This window comes from Papilio polytes, unplaced genomic scaffold, assembly GCF_000836215.1.
Source record: "Papilio polytes unplaced genomic scaffold, Ppol_1.0 DF823901.1, whole genome shotgun sequence".
Lineage (NCBI taxonomy): Eukaryota > Metazoa > Arthropoda > Insecta > Lepidoptera > Papilionidae > Papilio > Papilio polytes.
The window spans coordinates 1,412,538-1,436,819 of NW_013525303.1; the positions used below are offsets into that span (position 1 = coordinate 1,412,538).

Below are 24,282 nucleotides of genomic sequence, written 5' to 3' on the forward strand. Positions count from 1 at the left end.
GTGTGACCAGGTATAAATTAAATTGTACTATAAGCTACTCTTATGAATTTTGATATATTTTTCTTTTGTAATATTCATAAAATGTTTTGCTTATAACTTATGTCGTAATTATAAAAACACTCAATAATGAAGCCCTCATAATATAAAACACGCAAACTCAATTATTACAATCATTTAGAAAAAAACATAACTACAAAATGCACTGACATTCACTGAAGTTGGTCACACTGCCATGTTATATGCAAGAAAGTGACGTCATTGGTGTTTGAGATCGAGTAATGGAGGGTAAAAAATATTGCAGCGTTTTTAATTTATATTTAATTTGAGACAAACATTCAAGGTCTCTAAATGTTATTATAGGTTATTATAGGTTATAAAATGCTGTCTTTAAAATATTAAACATAACTTTATTTCGATTTGTAACATTAGGAAATATCCCCATTGTTTATTACACGACTAAAAATCGGGTAGTATACGCATCTCCATATATTCTGAGAATCAAAGCGAGACTAAACAGTTGTGCGATAGTTTAGTCAAAGGTGTACGCACGTTATTAATATTTATTGACCGACTTCCCAAAAGAAGGAGGTACTCAATTCGTCCGTATGTTTTTTTTTATTATTAGAAACATTCCTTATAAAGAGTGCGCCTAGTAAATTCTAATAGCATCTATTTCGTTCATCCCACCTATGCAAGAGAACTAAATGAACTGCGCCTGTAGTTCCTAGAATAGACAAATCCTTTGTCCTAGCGCTCCGGTTCGATGACCGCAACAATAAAATCTACAGAGTTATAAATCACTCAGACCTGGCATTGAAGGTTGAGAGATAAAAATAAACATTAAAGACGTGCTTGGCATTCGACCCAAACATTTTATTACGTTCTACGTTCCTTCAGATCGATGGTTCTAATAGGGCTATAACATGAAACTAGTCTTTTAAAATCGTTTGAAAAAATTATTTACTTAAAAATTACCAAACAAACGAACAGTCCAACAATGTATTTAAATGAATTTTCGTGATAAAACATACTGCTATTAAAACATACTCTATTTTTATTAGAGTAAGAGATTATTATACAAATACTAGCTTTCGCCCGCGACTCCGTCCGCGTGGAATAAAAAAAAACAAAATTAAGTAGCATATGTCTTCTTCCAGACTATCCTCTACATCTACACCAAATTTCATCGAGATCTGTTCAGTAGTTTAGGCTACAAACTCTAACAAACATTCATCCATCAATCTAAACTTTCGCATTTATAATATTAGTATGAAGTATGATTAAACAGTGGAAACCCACACTAAGATGGTTAAGCTATATGGGAAATATCTTAACATAGTCGACCTTGAAGAATAGCTATTGTGTAAGATACGGGAAGTGGCATTGTCTGATCAAAGATAACCTTCAAAGCATTCTCACGTCGCGTCTAATCGATTCATAGGCGATGCTTAATTTTTTATGCTTTACTTTTTCCAACATTCAGATACAAAACAGACATTTTTTATCCGATCTTTAGATAGAACTTTCATAACCAATCCTATAAAGAGAAAAGATATTTATTTTTGTACGTATTGTAATAACTCAAAAAATAGAAAGGTAATTTATCTGTGGGTAACATAGGGTTCGTTATTTATTATTTTTTTATTTCATGCGTGTGAAGTCGCTAGCAAAAGCTAGTCTTTAAATTGTTGGTTGTTTGAAGATTAACTGTTGCTCACGACTTCGTCCACGTGATGCTTAAAAATATAGCCTATGTTACTCACAGATAAATTACCTTTCTAATGGTGAAAGAATCATTAATATCGGCCCAGTAGTTTTGACGCGAATCAAATACATACAAAAATACAAATCTTTCCTCTTTATAATATTAGTATGGATAATCGTGGCAGTGAACTGTGGTCTCGGGGACTTAAATTTACTCGTTGTTTACAAGTGTTACAACAGTACAAACCCTGCGTATAAAAAAGAAACAATTTGTTTTCCAGAAACATCCATATTTCGAACAAAAGAATTCATTATGTTCCGTATTCATTTCATTTTCTTTCAAGCTCGGTCCTTTCAATGTACTAAGATGAGATCCCAGACGGGTCCATTTGTAGGCTTCATGAATACAGTTTCGGCTTCAAGAATATTTCTTTGAACAAAATGTTTTCGCAACAATTCTTCATTCTATTTATAATATATTTTTATAAGAAAGCGAGTAACTATAGCGAATGGGATTTTTTTTTATAATATAAGGTGGCAAACGAGCAAGAGGCCACCTGAATCCACCGAAATGGAAAGCGAGCACTGCCCATAACATCCGAAATTGCAGATGCGTTGCCTACCTTAATTTACGGAGACGCACATAAAGAGGACATTTCCCCTTCCTATGCGTCTCCACCGTCAAATCCACTTTTCCTTCCCATCCTTTCCTCTTAAGAAAAGGGTGGAAAGGGAAAGGGTCTGAAATTAGGCCTCCGGCACCACACTAATGAGACGAAACGCGGAATCGCTTCCACTTCACGCTTGTTTTCTGTGTGGTCGTGATATTTCACTAGGCGAGCCGACCCATTCGTGCTAAAGCATGTTAAATTAAGTTAAATTCGTGTTAAAGCGGGTTCTACCACTGTTAAAATGGGAATGTTTTTATCGAAGAGTACATTTCCACTGTTCAATCTACAAATTGACAACTAAGCACAAAGTTCCTGTTCCTCTCGAGTTCGACCGCGTGAAATTAAATAATAATAAAAAACATAGCCTATGTTACTCACAGATAAACCTTTCTAACGGTGAAAGAATTTTAAAAATCGGCCCAGTACATTTTAAGTTAATTCAATACATACAAAAATATAAATCTTTCCTCTTTATAATATTAGTATAAATTATTATAATTCAAATTTAAACTTACTTGTAAAGGAATCATCTTGGCGCACAAAAGTATTGTATAACATGCAGTAACCGACTAGACTGACTAAAAACTCGATACTACTTCATAAGGTAAAGCTGGCTGTACACGTACCGGTTAAGATAATAAAAGGAATGAAGCGACATGTTAATTCAGAACCAGAAATGAATTGATTTGATAAAGGTTATCTAAAAAAGTAGATCAACTGGATAATTGGCGATTTAAAATTGTTTTCGTAACATCTATATAAAATACAGGATGTTTAAAAACTCCTAATTCTCATATCTGAAAAGGCTTAACGTATTTTCACTGATTCCACACAAGAAAAATTACACTTTTCTCCAATTTTTTCTGATAAATATTACAAAGAGGATTTTTTTTATTTTTTTATTTTTATACGTATTGAAATAAATCAAAAACTACTAGGCTCATTTTAAAAAAATCTTGCATTATTAAAAAGCTACGTAACCGCTGAGTAACAAAAGCTATGTTTTTTATTCCACGCGGACAAATTCGCGAGGAACAACTAGTATTACATAAAATTATTTCCCTAAAACTCAGGGATAGTTTGAATGATGTTTAAACCTTCATCGATAACATTGTAACCTCCGAGATGAGCTCTCGACTGTCGTGGTCTCTCGGCTCTCGTTAGCTGCACTTCAATACCGTTTAGGACGGGAATTAATATTCTGTGTCAAGAAGCTTGTAGTATGTCAAGACGATGTTTCTTTATAAAATTCATGGTGAACCCTTCATAAAGATTTCATCGTGTTAACAACATAACTTTGTAGATAAATCCCAAACACAGAGATCATTAACGCTATCTGTCAATAGATCTTCAAAACCACATGTCAATATAAATATGCTTATTATAATTTTGTATAATGTTTTATTACATGTCAATACAAGGACACGAAGTGGCGTACTAAACTTGACAACATAGTACCATTCAAAAAAATTACCAGTGAGAAATATTTGTGCACTACGTCGAGTCTATAAACTTTGAAATGTCTTTTTTTAGGAAAGCGACCGCTGCCCATAAACATCCGCAATTGCAGATGCGTTGCCTACCCTTGACGGAGGAGGAGACGCACAAAAAAGAGGATATTTCCCCTTCCTATGCGTCTCAGCCACCGTCAAATCCACTTTTACTTCCCATACTTTTACACTTAAGAAAATGTTGGAAAAGGAAAGGGCCTAAAAGTAAGCCTCCAGCACCATACTCATCAGACGAAACGCGGAATTGCTTCCACTTCACGCCTGTTTTCTGTGTGGTCGTGGTATTGCACTGGGGCGAGCCGACCCATTCGTGCGAAGATGTTAAAGCAGGTTCTACCACTGTCTTTCTTCGCACATAATATTCATCGCAAAGCTACAAATAGTTTGACAGTAAAAAGTGCTAATCCGACTACTAAAACACGATTTATTTCTACTAACCACTTAGTATATTCTGTTTAATTAAATACTTCGTCATACAATAACTACTACATATTGATTTCTATTCCACGTGTTGTAATAAAATTTCATAGTAAACAAACAACATAATTTAAACATACTTACGTTATGTTGAATTAATTATCATATTTATGATTATAATTTTATTCAGAATTTGCGAGTGTCTCGAGGACCGTGAATGGCGGGCTTTATGCATAAAACATAAAGTCGGGTACTTGGAGATATTATGCAAATGATTCAAGACTTGTCCTACCCTCATTAGATACGTTAAATCTATGCTACAGTTAAGGAATTAGATTATGTCACTTCTGAAGATTTTATTCTAAGGTAAAATTTCGTAAATAATCTAGTTGGGATTTTTTAATGTTCCTTTTTATGAGAAAACTAACTGTTCTCGTGCGGCTTCATCCACATAAATTTATGAAAATTTTATTTTCTTGTTTCCATTTGTCAAATCATCAATGCAAATGTCAAAATGACACTACTTGTTGACGAACCATGGCAATCTTACTTCCTTGATGTTAGCGGCTTGTAGCTTATGGCCCCTTTCCCACATTATCTTTACGTAGCCTAAAGTAATTTAATAAAGAGGAAATATTGAATTTTGTACAAAAATGCAATATTAAAAAACGATTGGACCGATTTTAAAAATTCTTTCACCATTCTTCTACCAATAAATTGTCAGTGAGTAACATAGGGTATATTTTTTATTATTCTTTAATTTCACGCGGACGAAGCCGCTAGCAACAGCTAGTATTTCATAAAAAATGTCGAAAAGTTTTTATCGCCTTCGCTGATAAAGCCTTTCCGCTTTACGCGTTCTCGTTTTTACGACATTCAATATTTATGTTTTATTTCAATGTTAAACTATTGTATAGAAATATATTTTGTAATAATATATGAACATGTGAAAGAGTATGTGCTAGTGAATTCAGATATGAGGGTTATTAGAGATGTGAAGAGCTATACGGAAAAGGACAAGAAATTAACTAATATTATTTTATACAATAAACTATAGTTTTTATTCGTGAAATTAATATGTTTATTATATAGTCTATAAGCTGCAAATTATAATACATTACAACTATAGACGCAATATTACTAATATTATAAATGCAAAATTATACATGGATGGATGTTGGTTATAATTCGTATTATTATTACTCGATTAACTTTGATATAGCTATAGAGAATAATCTGGAAGAACACAGGCTACTTTTTTAACTCCACGCGGACATAGTCGCGGGCGAAAGCTTTTATTTTGTAAAATAAATAAATGCAAAATCGTTCTATAAAGCTGAAAAAGTTACTCGTGCAAAAGATTACCGTAATCTCATAACATGAAGGTTCAAAATACAACATAATTGACATTTAAGTCGTCGAGATTACTTCCAACTTTGAGAATAATTTTCACTTCAAGCATCAAAGTACTCAGGCGAATGCTTCATTCTTTGCTACAAGCTTAGTACTTCAGTTAGACCTTTTATAGTGCTTGAAAAAGTTACTCGTATAAATGTAGCAGTTAAAATACTCTACAGTGGTAATGTACAATCAGGGAAACTGGCGGTGTTCCATCTTAAAAGCCACAATCATTTCAACATTCAGAATTTTAACTTGGAACAACATCATCACCAGGTTCTATACGTTCCCACCGAGGGGCTCGGAGCCTATTATAAGTATGACTAGACCATAGTCCACCACGCTGGCCTACTACTAGTTGACTTCACACATATCTTTGAATTTCTTCGCTGATATCTGCAGGCATCACGATGTTTTCCTTCATCATAAGAACATCGTATAAATTATGTACATATGAAATTGGGAACTCAAGACCTGTAGAAATCCAGTGCTTAAACCCCTGAGTCAACGACGGTCTTGTCTTGAAACTGTTATCGCAATAATTTAATTAAAACGAATTATGTAAGAAGAAATCATGTCTGCATAGAGATTGTGAATAAATGCTCATCCAAATAACAAAGGGGAATGCACAAATATTTTCGCCGACTGAGAATCGATCCGCACGACGCCGGTTAGTCTGGCAACTCAACACGCAGTAATATATACTAATATTACAAAGAGGAAAAATTCGTATTTTTGTATCAAAATAACTCAAAAACTAATGGACCGATTTCAATTTTTTTTCACCATTAGAAAGGTACGTTATCGCTAAGTAACATAGGTCATAATTAACTTTTTTAGGATAGTTTATTTTAATTCTCAAGTAGATAAATTTATTACTTTAGCTTATGCCTGCGACTTCATCTGTGCAGAATATAAAAAACTTTATATGCGTCGATGCGTTTTTCAGCCTATGTTCTGTACCTCTGCTCAATGTCGACATACTTAATCCATCCAATTCCATCCATTTATCCAAACTACTCATATTAAGCACAAATGTAAGATAAGCCTATCATCTGTGTAAATAAAAGATTAATTTATGTGACAGAAGCCTTATTTTTCTTTTACTTTTCTAGGTATTTTTGAGGCATTTATTGCCTTTAGAAATCACTAGCATTTAGTTCGCGACTCCGCGTGGAATTAAAAAAAAAAACTGAGTAGCCTATGTGTTCTTCCAGACTATCTTCTACATCTATGCCAAATTTCATTGAAATCCGTTCAGCCGTTTAGGCTACAAACTCTAACAAACATCCATCCATCCATCTAAACATTCGCATTTATTATATTAGTATGAAGTATGATTTACGATAAAAATATGTTAGGTAGAATCAACCTCAGCTATTTTTCCGCAATTTTATTTAATCCTTCAAAGATATAAAAAAACAGAATTTAAACGAGGTATTTATATCTATTTCGGATTACATCACAATACTCAGTTACACTCTCACTTGGATATGTCAATTCTCATCTTGAATTCTCGAATTTAACAGTAAAATCGGATCAATATAAGCAATATGCTTCGCTATCTCTTTCTCTCCTGTTTGAGGGCACGAAACAAAAGATACAAATCAATTCTACCAATATCGTTGCAAGTGCGGGTTTGTTTGTGCACGGATGCTCGGAGGCTTATGCAAGCTACACACGTTAGGACTTACATGAAGGTGACCTTACATGCCGGCAAACCTTAGCATGTGTACAACAAAATACAATTTTTTAATACAATACTCGTCTATCTATTTACTTCTACATACTTTATACTACACTAATATAATAAAGCGTAAACACACACTACTTCGTGGCGTAGGAACCAAAGACTGTTTATAAATTCCTTCCTTAAAAAACCCTACACTTACCACACCATTTAGGCTACATATATTCACGCTATTAAACTTAAAGGTAAATAAATTGGAAGAAAACCTTCATGTGGGAAAGGGACCATATACTACAAGCTGCCAACATCAAGGAAGCAAGATTGCCATGGTACAGTAATTGGTATCCCATGTCAAAGGTCTTCGTTTGTGCATTTGCAATTGAGAATATGACAAATGAACGAGATGAGATGAGGCGATAGACGAGAAAAGCTAGTATCTAATGTTAGCTTTTTAACTATTTTGATGTATTCTGAATTCTTGAAGGTTATTTAGTCTGTGCTATAAATCAATACCATTTGTCATAATTTGAAATAACGATATAAGCTTTGTAATTGTGATCCAAAACATTATTCAAAATATTTATGTCATGGATTTAAAATGTCGTAATTGTGCTTGTTAATAATCGGATAGTAGTCGGATGTCAAAAATAAGGGCATTAGCTCGACGAAACGACGGCCATATTGGTAAGGTTATTTTGTGCAAATTGGAAGAAAACATAAGAGGTTATGAAGACTATATTTTATTAAAGCATAACATGGCTGTGGCGCCCATACTAATAAGCTGATAACCGTTATGGAGGACCTAATGTGTGTAGCATACATTACATAACAAGATATGATTGTCTATTGTATTGTTAAGGTGAGATTACATTGGAGAAAGCTTTTCTATTTGTTTCAGCTAGTATTTAGTTAGATAAATCAATAAACCAATTAACAGTACGTCTGATACTTTAAATAAATACGAATCAAAGACTAATTAGAGGAACATAATAGTTGCAAGCGACTTCGTCCGCGTATAAAAATAGTTTTACTATAACTATAGCCTTTGTTTTGTTATTCAGTAATTATGTAGCTTTCTAGTAACAACTAAACTTCCTTTATCAATAAAGTAGTTTTTGAATTTACTGGTTACAAAAACACACAACTTCAAAACGATTTTGCTTACAGGTCGAATATAAATTCAAATTTGAACAATTCTTCTTAAAAGTCTTATTTCGCTTGTAATAACATCGCAAATTCAGAAAATAAACATTATAGAATACGTGTCGATTATTATAAGTACATATTTGTCATATAAACAAATATAAAAATTATCTAGAATGTACGTCAGTGTAACCGCCGCCTTTATTTACTCAGTCAAGCACACATCGTAGGTTTCCACTATGTTACACTTGTATAAAAGTTACTAGCTTTCGCCCTCGACTTTGCCGCTTGAAATTAAAAAGAAAACCGAAAGCAAGTAGCCTATGTGTTCATCCAGACTATCCTCTACACCTTAACCAAATTTCATTGAAATCCGTTTCGTCGTTTAAGCTACTAACTCTAACAAACATTCATCCATCCATCCAAACTTTCGCATTTATAATATTAGTAAATATAATACATATAACAAAATTGGAGTGTTTGTTTGTAATACCGAAAGAAAAATTCCAGATTTCGGGATGATGATGCGTTACCGTTAATTTTTTTTTCTGTCTGTCTGTCCACAAGCCGCGTTTGTACGTAGGGTAGCCGTCATAGACTTATTGTTGACTATTTTCTTATCTTAATATTGCGTGGACGAAGTCGCGGGCAACGGCTAGTATTAAGTATAGTATGAAAGTATGAAGTATGATGGTCATATCATAGGCTATCAACATGTTTAGGCAGTGGAAACTCATAGTTATAATTTGTCATACTAATGATATTTCTTTAAACACATTGACAAATGTTTCATTGTGTTACAATACAATGTAAATATTCTGTTCTTTAATATATTTGTAATTCACAGTTTTATGATAAGTATTTGCTTGACTGGCATGAAATTTTTTTATTATTATATTAATGCTAACTCTTGCCCATGACAACTACCATGTGAAAATGAAAAAAAACATTACTAATGTTCAAACAAACATCCAACCAAATTTTTTTATCTTACTAAATAATACGGTAAACTAGCTTTTGCCCGCAACTTGTGTGTAAATAAAAAAACAAAAGTGAGTACACAATGTATTCTTCCACAATATTCTCTACATCTCTCCCAAAATTTATGGAAATCCATTCAGCCGTTTAGGCTACAAACTCTAATAAAAATCCATCCAAACTTTCATATTTATAATATAAGTATGAAATATAACCAATACAAACATTAACTAGAATATTTCCTTAATATTCTTATCAAAGGTAATTTGACATGTGCATAGCTAATTGGGTGTCAAGAATTATAATTACCTGATAACACATACTTAAGTTAATTGGAATCTTACTTGATAAACATAGGGAAGTGATGACTGAGATGATGTATGATAGAGTTATTTGGAGGACAAAAATCTGTTGTACCGACCCTATGGGAGAAAGACAAGGAGAATGATGATGCTACTTGATAAAAAAGAAGTTTTTGACCATCATATTATTGCCTAGAGACACCAATCAACCTGAATCTTTTTATAAATATTAAAAAAAACTTATTGTAATAGAAAAGTAACTAAAAAACTCTTCATTGATTCTTAGTAGGAGTTATATTAACAAAGTTGTTTACTTTCTTGATTTTAGAATGTTATAAAAAAACTTAAATTTTTACAACAAAAGCTATTGAATGAAATATAAAAAGTGTGGACTAAAACGCAACTTTATAATCTATATTTATCTAATCAAAAACTATGTTATTATCTCAGGAGATTTAAATGTGTTACAATATTTATCAATGACTACTTTGTTCGAGTGAATTTATTATTAAAATACACATACGATAGTATCAGTCAAATAATTGCATAAAATATACAGAAAAAATTTACGAGCGAAAATATTTTTTACTCACTTCTGACAGTAATGGGGCTCTATCCAGATGTTCTGTTGACGCAAATGCAGATTCAAAATAAGACCCCCGACTCCTAGATTCATACCGGGTCCCTTCATCTTCCCACATCCTCGCTTCTGGTTCATCAGACATTCTGCCGCCTACGTATCGCAAAAACAACTATGCGTATATTTACTATTGTTGGCACATTTCCCAATATTCCCAGAAAATTGACACAACCAGACACTACAAATCACGAAAGAATTATAATTGACAATAATTCATCACGAATTTCTTTTTTTAATTCATAATTTCGCAACAAATACACAACATCATCACACAAGATCCGACAACAAATAAAAATTTTACTCAGTGAAGGAAAAGTCAAAGCAAAAAGATATGTCAAAGAGAATCGTTCTGAAATTGGAATGTAGTTTTCAATTTCAGTTTCTTTCTCAATGGAATCTTCTCCTTTAGTATATTTCTACTTCATAGTATAGGACTTTTTAGCGTTCGTAGTTGAGTGTTTTTTAATTCAAATTCATTTGATTTCATTTAAAAACGCATAAAATAACTTTTCTGTAATATAGAATAAATGTATTAGAACGAAAAAGCTGTCACCAAGCCATTTGTTACACACTTCAGACTCTAGGGCAAACTTTTAGCGGGAATTTAAAATCATAATCAGTTTTCTCACCTTTTTCTTCTCGTTATAACACTTGGAGAGAATTTTCGGCACTACAAGAAAAGTGGATATTAAATGAGTATTGTAGGTAATAAACAATGTATAAAAATATGAACTGTTAATCAGACGAAGTCATACACTTGATATTTTTTTTTATTACCACACTCCATACTGCCGAAACGGGTTGGTTGATGAGTTTTTTTTTAACACGATTGCAGTGTAACCATATTATAATAAAACAATAATAAATAGGATCGAAACTTTATTTTATTAATTTTACATAAAATAACACACGATTGAATCTTACACAATCACAAGCCAACACCCACAGTAATAAATATTTTATCGGATGGAACTGTGCTGTAAAAAGTTATCTAAACTTGTCTATAAAATATAGCTGAAAACATTATAATTATAGTAACATTTACATTGGAATCGCAAGCTTTGTTTATATCTACATTAATTAGTGCAAGTTATAAAGTTGTGGTGACATTGTCTAAAAAAATAAACAATTTTGTTCTTACGGTGCAGGAAAACATTGTTATACAACCTGCACATATCAGCAAAGAAATTCAAAGATGCGTGAAGTCAACCCGCAGTGCAGCATGGTTGACTATGGCCTAGTCCCCCTTATTATAGAAGGCTCCGAACCCCTCGGTTCGGACATATAGTGATCTGGTGATGATGATGATTGAATAATTTTGTTATCAATAGCAAACATTAACATGTTATAAACTAAAATGAATAATACATTTTTAAATATTCTTTACTTGTATATAAACATAGAATAGTTTTAAAAATGTCGGGACATTGTAAATGTGATGTCACTTTGGTGTTGCTATTATTATTACCGAAACTTTTTTTAAACAAACAATATAATTATAATGGTCCCTATCATAACATGCTGATTTTAACTTTTTAAAAACTTAATTATATGTCAAATCATCCATCAAAGAAAATCATTAAAAATATATAAGCGATAGGAAAATAAAAACAAAAATATTCTAGGATACATTATATTTCTTATATTTTATAGTTAATATTAAAAAAGATAATTATATGTTACCACTGAGGTAAAAAATATCAGCTCGTCCGTTGTTCTATACCAATGTGCCCAAGAATTACACAAATCTTATAAAAAAAACCTTATAAAATCTATGTATACAATTTTAATAAAACATTTAAATGAAGGAATAAACCTTTGCAGAAGTGAAAAAATTGCATTACGTAAATATCAAGAAAATTGTGTTTATTCTTTAAATTTAACTTTCTAGAACATTCTAGCAATATAATAGATATTGAATTTAAAGTAATTATGCATCAAAACAATTAAGAAATTTAATTAATATCATTACAACAGATAATAATAGAAAAATTTATCTTCTATATTGGAATAGGACAATTTTGTAACACTAAAAGGTCAAGAAAAAGAAAAAATCGTATATATTCAGTTTAGTAGTTTTAGGGCCTGTCCCAAAAAACTGTCAATTGTCTGATTACAATCCAACATGTAAAATATGTTATAGAAATAACGGATTTTTTTTTATCCGACTGACGTCATTTTTAAACTATCTGAGCCTCTATCAGACAGTGATGGGACAGACCCTTAGAGTTCATAGCTGATTCAAAAACTACTGAACAAAACAGAAAACCAACTAAAGCATACACCGATATATTTTCATAAGTTAACATTTATAGAAGTAAGAATAAAAGAAACCCTATTCCAAAAGCAATAAGATTCTAATGTGTTCACATATCTCACGTTTTTTGGAATGATTTATATAATTTTAAAGCAAATAAAAACATGTTAGTCAATTAAATTTAGATTTAGTGGAAATGCACATTAAATTAATTAAAAACAAACATAACTTCATACATGACATTTTAAATGCACATATTTCGTCGCTCAATTTGGGTAAGAATTTGCTGTAAAACTTAGTACTTATTTCCTATAATAAGAGTTAATATCAAACAAATAATAATTGAATTTTTATAGTAATTCGCTTACTTGAAAGCAATTAAATGGATGAATTTAACACAGAATGGATGCATGCATGCATTTAACATTTTTTCACATTAAAATAGTTAAAAATACAAAAAAAACATCTGCTAAATGGCTGTAAAATTTACTAAAAATTATATATATTAAGTGTTAATCGAATAAAATGGTATAAGCATGTTGAGTGCAAAATAAAACCTCTTTGGCTGACAAGCAGTATGTATACAGCCAAAGAGGTTGCATACTGGCCACCAAGGCATTTATCATTGGTTAAAGAAAATATATTGAAAAAGAAGAATAAGATGTGATCCAGATAGTTTTGAGTTTTTTTGAATATATTTGTGTAAATAAGTTTTGAATAAAGATGTGTTAGTTTGATAAAAAGTGTTTTGTATTTTTGGCTGCCGGTAACAAGTTAAACAAATATAAATTTTCTACAGAATGTTTCAATATTGTATATTAAAAATTACATGGTCCTTCGGGAGCCGGATATTTTTGAAGAAATTATTAGAAAATTTCGTTTGTTAAAACACAGGCAATATACTTATTTTGTACTAAAATCGACATGGAACCTTTGAAATTGTCAAATCCATTTACAAAAGAAAAAAAATCAACGTTCTTTCGAATACGTATTTATTCGTCATATTTGCTAAGTAATTTGAAATTATTTTTAACAATAGCATTGACTTATTTCGTAAAAATCGATTTGACAACAGCTTTCATTTATCGATATCGTTAATCGATATGTAAAGCGATTTATTAAAAAGTTAAAATTACCTAAATTCACTATTACCGAGATATTTTAAAACTTACAGCATACTTAATAATAACAGCGAGCGATCACACCAATACATAGGAAAAAGGAGGGAGTAAAAATTGTATACGCTTGAATTGGCACATGAGATACAAGAGTGCTCTTGTAAATCACGTGCCAACTTAAATTGTACAATTCAGATACTTTTTGGGGTTGAGTCTGGAGAGTTGTTTTAGTCTATGTGGAGTAGTTTGGTCTATAGTCTAGATTCTAGACGATGAGGACGAGCCGATCATTTATCATAAGGAGGGCGGGGGGCCGCGGGGGCCCGCAATGGCCAGCCCCCCGCCGTCAAGCCGGGGCCACTCCACGAACTCCTTGCCGTGTCTGAAATTGTGCTAACAATATGTTATTGCACTTATGGATGGATGGATGGATGTTTGTTAGAGTTTGTAGCCTAAACGGCTGAACGGATTTCGATATAATTTTGTATAGTAAATAATAAGGGAATCCATTCGTGTAGAATTCTTAAGTATTCAACAGTTCAATATTTCTTTAGCTTAGATCTTAGCAAAAATTATGGATTGTTCAAAAGATCTCAAGTTTCCAAAATTTCAATTCTTCAATTATAATAGTATTTCTATAAAGTTTACAAAGTCTTAGTAATTCGATTTTCTATAGAATATCTGTGTAATTGACGGCAAATTGTCATTATAAAGAGGAAAGATTTGTATTTATGTATGTATTGAAATAACTCAAAAACTACTGGGTCGAATTCAAAAATGCCTTCACCATTAAAAAGTCACGTTATCAGTGGCATTGGCTTTGTTTTTTTAATATTTTTTTTTAATTTGACGCGGGTGAAGTCACGTTCAACAGCAGTTAGCAAATAAACCAAAATAAATCCATCCTTCGAAGGACCAACATTCAAATTACTTAAATACGTGACTTTTAAAAAGCGTAGGTGAGAAAGAGATAGCTATATCTGTATACCTGAATATGAAAGAGACGGTAGCTCCGATAGCCGCGCCCCAGAACATGAGGTATAGCAACACTTCGTTAGTATATCTCTGCGGCAGCGCCGCGCTCGCGCAGAACATCGACACCGCCACCAGCAACACTGACGGGAACTGAAAAACAAGGAAAATATATTAATAATAGCTTTCGCCCGCGACTCCGTCCGCGTGGTATTAAAAAAAGAGTAAGTAGCCTATGTGTTCTTCCAGACTAACCTCAACATGTTTGCTAAATTTAATTGAAATCCGTTCAGCAGTTTAGGCTACAAACTCTAACAAACATCCATCCATCTAAACTTTCGCATTTATAATCATATTTCATACTAATATCTTAGAGTTTGTAGCCCAAACTACGTAACGAATCTCGATGAAAATTGTAATCGATGTAGAGAATAGTCTGGAAGAACATATAGGCTACTCCCTTTTGTTTTTTTTTTCCACGAGAACAGAATCGCCGGCAAAAGCTACTCATACTAATCATACTAATACTAATATTATAAATACGTAAGTTTAGATGGATGGATGTTTGTTAGAGTTTGTAGCCTAAACAGCTGAATGGATTTCGATGACATTTGGTTTAGATGTAGAGGATATTCTGGAAGAACACATAGGCTTTTGATTTTTTTTAAAGCCACGCGGACAGAGTCGCGGGCAAAGGTAGTTTACTATAAATTACAAAATCTATACTTATATAATAAAGCATACACACTATTTCATGGCCTAAGATGTCAATCATAGCACATTATAGAATAATTCTTAAACAACACAAACAGTCTTAAAATTAGTCTCCTTAATTAGTTAGTTTATTTTTAACTGGCTGTTCCCGTGCCACTTCATCCGCATGTGTTTATAAACATTTTATTTTATTGTTTACATTTGTCAAATTATCAATTACAAATGTCAAAATGACATGACATGATGAAAACTTTGTTTCCTTGATGTTGGCAGAAACTTATGGACTGTTTTCCACATTAGGGTTTTTATCCAAAATATTTACCCCCTAGGTTTAATGGCGTTAAAATATAGAGCCTAAGCGTGAAGTAAGTTTAGGGCTTTTTATTAAAAAAAGAATTATTTAAAAATATGGTGTAATTGCTGACATCTTAGGCAACAAAGAAGTGAGTGTTTACGCTTTATTATAATAGTAAAGAAGTATAGATTCCGTGAGGCCTTAAGTCGTGGGCAAAAGTTAATAATTAAATACTCACAGTGACATATTTCCAGTCTCTGTCCCGTCGTAGAGGACATAACGCGGTGTTGCCCTCGCCTTCACTCACTGTGTACTTGCCGAGGATTAAGTCAATTGAATCCTGCAAATTAACAATTATGGTCATACACATAAAGTTGATTTTCAATTACAAAGACAAGAAATTAATTCGAAAAATGTTTCATCCCTATCAATAAATAAAAAAAAAATACAATTATTTTATTGACATTGAGTTAAAATCTATCAATAAATAACGTTAGTAAGATAATGTGAAAAATTCAAATGAAATATCAACGTCTCCTCTATATTTCTTAAATCTCTACAGCTGAAGTCAATAAACAGTAAATTACCTGTCTAAATCCATCACTGAAATTATTCTTATAATATCTTGTGAGAGAGTTAACTCCATCTCGCAGCGCGCCCATGCGTGTGCGCTTGCCAGTACGAGTGAAGTCAGTCTTCAGCGCACCAGTACCGGAATACTGGCATGAGATCATATCCGCATGGTCTGCCCATATCTGAAAAAATGTTATAAAAGTAGAAATAAATCTTTAAAACTTAGGAACTATAGCTTAGTATACATTTATTACAACTTTAAAAGGCATAAACTTAAGCTATCATACTAATATTATAAATGCGAAAGTTTGGATGGATGTTTGTTAGAGTTTGTAGCCTAAACAACTCAACGAATCTTTATGAAATTTGGCATACATGTAGACCATAGTCTGGAAGAACACAAAGGCTACCTATTTTAGTTAATTTTAATTCCACGCAGACGGAGTTGCGGGCCAAAACTAGTGTGTGAATAAATAGTTGAAAATAAGGGTGTTTTTAATTTTGACTTAAAGCATCAATTATAAATTTAATACTATTACAATTGTTTGCTTTTAATAGGCTTCAAAAGTAATGAACAGATATAAAAAAATTCCTTCTCAATAATGTGGAAGAACACATAGGGTACTTACATTTGTCAAATTATCAATAGCAAATGTCAAAATGAGATGACATGACAAACCTTGGCAATCTTTCTTTCTTGATGTTGGCAGCAACTTATGGTTTCTTTCCCACATTAGGGTTTTTATCCAAAATATTTACACCCTTAGTTGAATGGCATGAAAATTTATAGCCTAAAGCGTGTCGTAAGTGTAGGGCTATTGTTTAAAAAAAGAATTATTCAAAAATATGGTGTAATTGCTGACATCTTAGGTAACAAAGAAGTGTGTGTTTACGCTTTATTATAATAGTATATAGAAGTATAGATAACACTTACCGTATTAAACAATCTATCCAAATGTGGATGGTGGTTATCAGTTGTGACAGCGAGCAGTCTGAGCGCCGCCTCCATCTGTCTGCGAGCCAGTAGCGACTGCACCACATTAGTGCGGTCGAGGCAGTCCACGCAGTTGGTACGGAACACGCCAGTCTGACGCAACAGTACTGTACCGCCGCGGGACAGGAAATAACCGAACTCCGTCTTGAATAACAGAATAAGTTTAAGTTTAGGCTAAGCAAAAAGCAAAAAAGACCCATTCGCCATGCGATTTTTGAATTCGCGAATTGGAATTTGTTGATGCTTGAAAGGTGTAGCTTCCCCCCCTATTGCAAAGCGAAAATTGTCAAGTAAATATACAAATAAATAAAAATAATTCAAAATTCCCTCCAATTCAAAAAAAATATTATTAATTTTTCATTAAAGCATTATCTTTGATATAAAAAAAAAAATTTACTAATCACCCCCTTAATTATGCCCCCCTTTCTTATCAACTTCCCCTTAATTCATAGTCTTGTAACATCTATTTATTGAACTATACCTGTTCATGTGCGATCCTATCCATAAGCACGGTGAGCCTGTCATACCGCATGCCGCGACATTCAGCGTGGAAATCAAAAGGCTCGTATCTGACGCCGGGCAGCGCGGCAGACGCCACCGCCGCACGGTACCCGCGCTCTAGAGACTCCTCCTTACCGTGCTGGTCTATCTGATATGGAACGTAGGGAGCATTATTCAGTCCGAATGGCAAATGCCAAGTCAATATTTTTGTTATTTCAAGTTTAAAGTTTTATCGTCTATCGAGAATAATCAATACGTTTTCGCTATAGAAGCGTAATAAATTAATAACCAAACAATATTAATGAAAACATAACATATGTAGTATTTCATTGTTTCTGGAATATAGCTTTCAACCATCTCACACTCCTATGTTCCAACAATCCAACCTTCTAAAATTCCAATGTTTCAACAATCTAACCTCGTAACATTCCAATCTTTCAACAATCCAACCTCGTAACATCCCAATCTTTCAACAATCCAACCTCGTAACATTCCAATCTTTCAACAATCCAACCTCGTAATATACCAATCTTTCAACAATCCAGCCTCGTAACTTTCCAATCTTCCAACAATCCAACCATTTGACATTCCAAGTACGTTCCCAAAGTAGTCTACGAGTTCTTCCAGACTATCCTCTACATCTATGAAATTTTGAATAACTCTAATAAACATCCATCCATCTAAACTTTCGCATTTATATTGTATCAAATATTTACATTTATCAATAACTTACCAAATTAACCAGCACCTGATTCCCGTACCGCTGTATTTGATCTCTCATATGTCTGGTATACGCAGCCACGTGGTCTTCCGCAGACAGTACCATCGCTGGCTTGTACTTTAAATCAGGATATTGCGACCAGAACAACGGAATAGACCCGCGGGTTTGGACGAAAGAGGACTTCTCACCGCCACGTTCTATTATCTGTTCAGTTTCTACGAAGTTTGCCACATTACCCTGTAAAGGATTACATTGGTTTATCTACCTACTTCTACATATATCTCATTTCAATAGCGTTATGTAATCTTACATTTCCATACATAATAGTCCTTGTACAATTGCGTTTTATATTAATAGTTACATAGAAGATACTAATCTTATCTAGCTAAACAGGCGTTAAATCGGAAATATTTTAGAATCAACTGATATTAGTGCGAAATGTGTACTAAATCCCTTCTCCTTGCATTAGTTCAAAACAAAACATATTACATTTAATACACACCAATTCTAAATATATACTCGGCAAATTGTATTTTAATTAATTCAAGTATATAATTATCCGGTAACATACCTGGGCATCAGCTCCTCTCATGAAGAACCTGGTGCCAGCTCTATCCACACAGCGGCGGGAGACCAGCGACCACATCAGCTGTTGACCATTCACAGTCACATTGTTGATCGCTACAACTGGATCAATTTAGTCAAGGATAATGCATATAAAAGACTAGCTGTTTCAGTGCGGCTTCATCGACGTGAACAGCAATTGATTTTTTGGTTTACATTTCGTAAAACTTTCAAAATTCAAATGCTCAAATACCACAATTTATTGTCATAAAGGTCCTAGCTATTCGTTGAGAATTTAAGTAACCATGGCAACCTAGCTTATTTGCTGATATTGGCTTGTACATTTTGTCCCTTTATCGCATAGCAATTTGTTCCAATTTACACCACTTGAGTTTAATAGCGAGAAAATCTAGCCTAAATGGTGTCGTAAGTGTAGGGTAAATAACACAATTATTGTTGCAATGCTTGAAAATTGCTAGCAATTAGTGACTTATGTATGTTGGATCTTCTCGTGTGTGTGTTTTAAAGGATACAGCCTTGTATAACTGGTAAAGCGAATCTCTCGAACTGTTGATGGGCAAAGTCCTTGAGTAAATGGCCGTTCCACAGAAAACGAGCATCAGCACGAGTTGCTAGTGACATCTAAAAACAATATTAATTATGGCATATTGACGTACTTGGAATGGTAGATGGTTGGTTTGTTGAACATTAGAATGGTAGATGGTTGGATTGTTGAACATTGAAATGTTACATGGTTGGATTGTTGAAACATTGAATGTTATATGGTTGGATGGTTGGATTGTTGAACATTGAAATGTTACATGGTTGGATTGTTGGAACATTGAATGTTATATGGTTGGATGGTTGGATTGTTGAACATTGAAATGTTACATGGTTGGATTGTTGGAACATTGGAATATTAGAAGGTTAGATTGTTGGAATGTAGCTTGACTAAGTAGTGAAGTAGTTATCAAAACTTAGTCTATAAAACATGTACTGATAAATTATACATAGAACATAAATAATTAAAAATGCAATAAAAATCGTAGTAGTTCTTAAATTTAAACTACAATCATAACTTTTTAAATTTCAAACAGAAATATTAACATAGTATTCTTGGATTATTAAAATTCGTAGAGCTCATGTACTTACTTTATGGAATTCAGTTGGAACAGAATGTAATCGTTGCATTGTATGAGTCAGATCATATCCATAGGAGAAATAGATGCCGGGGGTTTCTAAAGCTGCCCGCACAAGTCTTTCATATGTATTGTTATCATCAATCTGTAATTTAAAATTATCTTTAAATTTCCTCACGTTCAGAGCCTCATGGAAAGTATTTACCGGTAATTGAGCTCTGGCATGTCCTAGCTATTTATCATTAATGTTTCCCGGTCGTAGGGGTACCTGCACATATCGGCGAAGAAATTCAAAGATATGTGTGAAGTCAACCAACCCGGACTGGGCCAGCGTGGTTGACTATGGCCTAGTCACCCCTTACTTATGGTAGGCTCCGAGACCCTCGGTGGGAACGTATAGTGAGCTGGTGATGATGATGATGATGTGGGGGTTGATAAACTATGTTCCCATACACGCACAAAATAGACAACTATATTCCTAATATTTTTATGTTTGTTAAACTAGCGCTTGACCACGATCCCACTTGAAGAAAGTGATAATGCAGTCGATAGATGGTACTTGCTTTTTTAAAGTAACTATATTTCCTAAGCTTTTTGAATTATTAGAAGCTACTTTTTTTTTTAAAACTCTTGTCTATGTATAGTTAAGGATAAAATCGATATTTTTGTATAATTACCTGTTTATTTGTGAGATGTGTTGTTGATCTTGCATATGGCAATATCTCTGCACCAGCCAATTGATAGATATCATGGCCATTTAGTTTTCCAATCTAAAACAGTAGTCTCGTTTTAACAGAGAATCTTATTTCACTTTGGTAGTAAATATTACAATAATATAGAGAGAGAATTTCTTAGTAAATACGTAGGTAGATAGACTGTTCAAAAATCTATACATCAAGGTTTGATCTACAAAATGTATTAAGTTCCATTTTTCCAAAGTTAAGGTGAGAGAAAACATTATGATCCAATCTGCACTTCATCAAAGATATGTGTGAAGTCAACCTGCAATGGGCCAGCATTGACTATGTACTAATCACTCCTAACTTGGTTGAAGCCCTCGGAGACATAAGCCGTCAGACAATTAACATTTTTTAGTTGAATAAAGCCTAGAATTGTGTATTGTTTTTACATCACAGGTCCAGTCAGTATATGTCATATGTTTTTAATATGAAATTCTTACCAAAATCCTGTATTTCGCTACAACAAGGTACAATCCTGATATTAATCTTATTGTACCGAGGAATCCACAAACAGGCTTGTATGCATCTAAAGGGATTGGTATCTTCACTGATTTGACATCTAGAAAAGAATTTAAATACAATACTGTAGGATTTATTTTCTATTAAAAATTATTTAGTTTCACATATTCATTTACTGTATTTCAGCTTAGTGACAATTTTGTAAACTTTTTTTCCTTCAACATAAATACCACTAATAAAGAAGACTACTATATCCATAACAAAAAAACATCACATTTACCTTTTTGTGCATGCAAATATTATAAAACATTTAATTTAAATTTATCACTTTCAAGTGAGCATCGGTGGCTTATTGGTTTGAACACTTGACTTGTAATCTTAACAATCTTAACATCTCTAACAGGTCTTGGGTTCGAATCCCACCGTGTACCAATGTGATTTTCGATTTTTCGTATTTTCATATGTACATAATTTACCCGACGTTCTTACGGTGAAGGAAAACATCGTGATGCAACCTGCACATATCGGCGAAAAAAATCAAAGATATGTGTGAAGTCGACCAACCCGCACTTGGCCAGCGTGGTTGACTATGGCCTAGTCACCCCGTATCTGGGTAGGCTCCGAGCCCCTCGGTGGGGTGGGGACGTATAGTGAGCTGGTGATGATGATGATGATGACTTTCAAGTAGGGTTGGCAACAAGCAGGCGGCTGACCCTAATTTAATCCCTTAATTAAGCCAAAACTTTGAGGTTTATAGAACCTTGTGCACTGAACCCTTTTGAGTGGGATAAGACCAAGGACATATAGTCTTATACAGATAGCAGAAAAATCAATAGAATGTTTTAATACAGTAGAACCTCGATAACTCAAACCTCAGTAACATAAAAACCTCTATAACTTCAAAAAATAATATGTTCCCTTCCTATCAGAGCCTAAAACCTCTATAACATAGACCCTTGATAACTTAAAACCTCTATAACTTAAAATATTTTGTGTTTCCCTTGGACTATAACTTATTGAGGTTCTACTGTACATAAGTCTTTTATCGATGAGTTTACCTTTCACTGACGCCTCTCCGGTGATTCTATCTATGACCAATATCTCTGTTGGATTCACATGCGGCTCCAAGAAGAATTTGTCAGATGTTGTATATCTAAGAGAATAACAAAATATTTAGATCCAAATATTATATCACATTTAATCCTACATGTATATCCATTGACATCATCATCTTCCCACTGTTGGAAATACGCCTTCAGCAATACCTTCTACTGAATGTGGTCTTCCACCTTCCGCATCCAACTTCCTACCATGCTCACTAAGTCATGGATATAAATAAAAATAATTTTTCTAAATCTATTTGAAAGAAATAACTCAAAAACTACTGGGCCATTTTTTAAGATTCTTTCACCATCAGAAAGGAAATTTATCATTGAATAACATAGGCTATATTTTATTTTTACTAATGTTTAGGAACTATTAATAAACAGCTTGTATACTATAAAAATAAAGTATACAATCTTTATATGATGTTTAATTTAAAACATTTAACAGCCAATTGCAACATTACAGTTTATCTTGTATTATTAATGTCCATGGGCATTATTGAGTCCCTAGGTGTTGTCACTTATTTGACCTCTTCTCTTATGAGATAATTTAATAAATGTAGGGTATAAAAGTTGAAACTTTCTTTAGTACACTTAATTAAACTTGAATAGTAGTAATACCGAAAATAAGATAGCAAGATGATGTCGAACAAGATTTTAAAAGTGTCAGCATTAAGGGCTGGAAACAAAAAGCCCAAGACAAACCTATATGGAGGAATTTACTGGACCAGGCCCAGGCCCACCCGCAGCTGTAGTGCCTCTGATGATGATGATGAGTAGTATAAACCTCTATTTTTTCTATCTTAGAGAGATGTTCTACCAAATCGAAGTCTATGGTCTCTGTCTACCCCATTAGGTTATTGGAATGAATGTTGTAATAGTTGATATTAATTTTAATTTACTTCAAATTTGCTTTACCTTATCAATGTTTAACAATGATAAAAAGAATAACAAACAATAACAGTTAATTAAATATTAATGTATTACTTGTTTGTCAAAGATATCAGCAAATCACTAGATAAATAATAATTATAGCAGTCATTACTTGAAAAGTGTAACTCTAACATCCATTAGTTATTTTAAAACATCTAATATAGTGATGATTGTATCAATTTAACGTAATGAGTACAAGGTTATATGTAAGAAAACTACTGAATCTTACAATTATCTTGTATGGTTTCTATGAAAAATCTTTTTTCCGGCAGATGTTTAAGCAGTTGTATCGAGGAAAGAAGTTTTCTTATACAGCTAATACTTACAGTTTGATGTCATCGTGGATTTGTAATATATCTGCCATATTTAACGATATCAGTTGATTTTTCACTAATTCTTGTTATATCATAGCAAAAACAGGAAAAATCCTGAACAAGTAGACGAAAATCAAAATGACAAGTGATGATTTGTTTCTGTGAGTAAAGAACAGATTAAATGACACTTGACTTGTCAGTCTGTGATTTATCATTATCATTGTCTTGATAATTTTAACGTTGAATTTGTGTCTAGATACCCTTGTTACTAAGTTTATTCATTATTTTTGAAATAACGAATGATATCACATAAAATAAACAAACAACTTTTACTAGTTGTCAGTACAAAATGTTACTAAATTGCAATAAAAATAAATTCTACAACTTGTTTTAGAACGTGTCCAAGTGTGTTCCGTTGTACGAATAAA

The 24,282-nt window shown here is 33.0% G+C and overlaps 2 protein-coding genes across 3 annotated transcripts in view; both read right to left on the reverse strand.

Annotated features, from left to right (window-relative positions):
• The window catches only part of LOC106102916 (zinc transporter 2-like), a 25,292-nt gene extending 14,534 nt beyond the window's left edge, over window positions 1–10,758 (reverse strand). For both annotated transcript variants that reach the window (XM_013282533.1, XM_013282534.1), the window contains exon 1: window positions 10,408–10,758. In XM_013282533.1, the coding sequence (XP_013137987.1) occupies window positions 10,408–10,539 (132 nt within the window). In that variant the 5' untranslated portion in view covers window positions 10,540–10,758. The remainder of the gene's footprint in view (window positions 1–10,407) is intronic.
• A 3,296-nt stretch (window positions 10,759–14,054) lies between these two features.
• LOC106102906 (phosphatidylinositide phosphatase SAC1) lies at window positions 14,055–24,037 on the reverse strand. Its single transcript, XM_013282523.1, has 14 exons — window positions 23,867–24,037; window positions 22,560–22,654; window positions 21,483–21,601; window positions 20,980–21,072; window positions 20,316–20,447; window positions 19,697–19,805; window positions 19,171–19,286; window positions 18,612–18,836; window positions 17,859–18,026; window positions 17,318–17,521; window positions 16,398–16,565; window positions 16,049–16,150; window positions 14,818–14,954; window positions 14,055–14,211 (listed from the first exon to the last, which is right to left on the reverse strand). Exons 1-14 carry the CDS (start codon window positions 23,902–23,904, stop codon window positions 14,124–14,126), a joined length of 1,794 nt encoding a protein of 597 aa, XP_013137977.1. The 5' UTR covers window positions 23,905–24,037; the 3' UTR covers window positions 14,055–14,123.
• Between the last annotated feature and the right edge of the window lie 245 nt (window positions 24,038–24,282).

What these genes read in the sequence shown, in the direction of transcription:
- LOC106102906 (XM_013282523.1), bottom strand. Translation starts at nt 23,904, where the DNA reads ATGGCAGATATATTACAAATCCACGATGACATCAAACT. An exon ending in CGGAGAGGCGTCAGTGAAAG is followed by an intron (nt 21,602 to 22,559) that starts GTAAACTCATCG and finishes ATTCTTTTCTAG; the next exon opens with ATGTCAAATCAGTGAAGATA. An exon ending in TTTACCAGTTATACAAGGCT is followed by an intron (nt 19,287 to 19,696) that starts GTATCCTTTAAA and finishes AAATTGATCCAG; the next exon opens with TTGTAGCGATCAACAATGTG.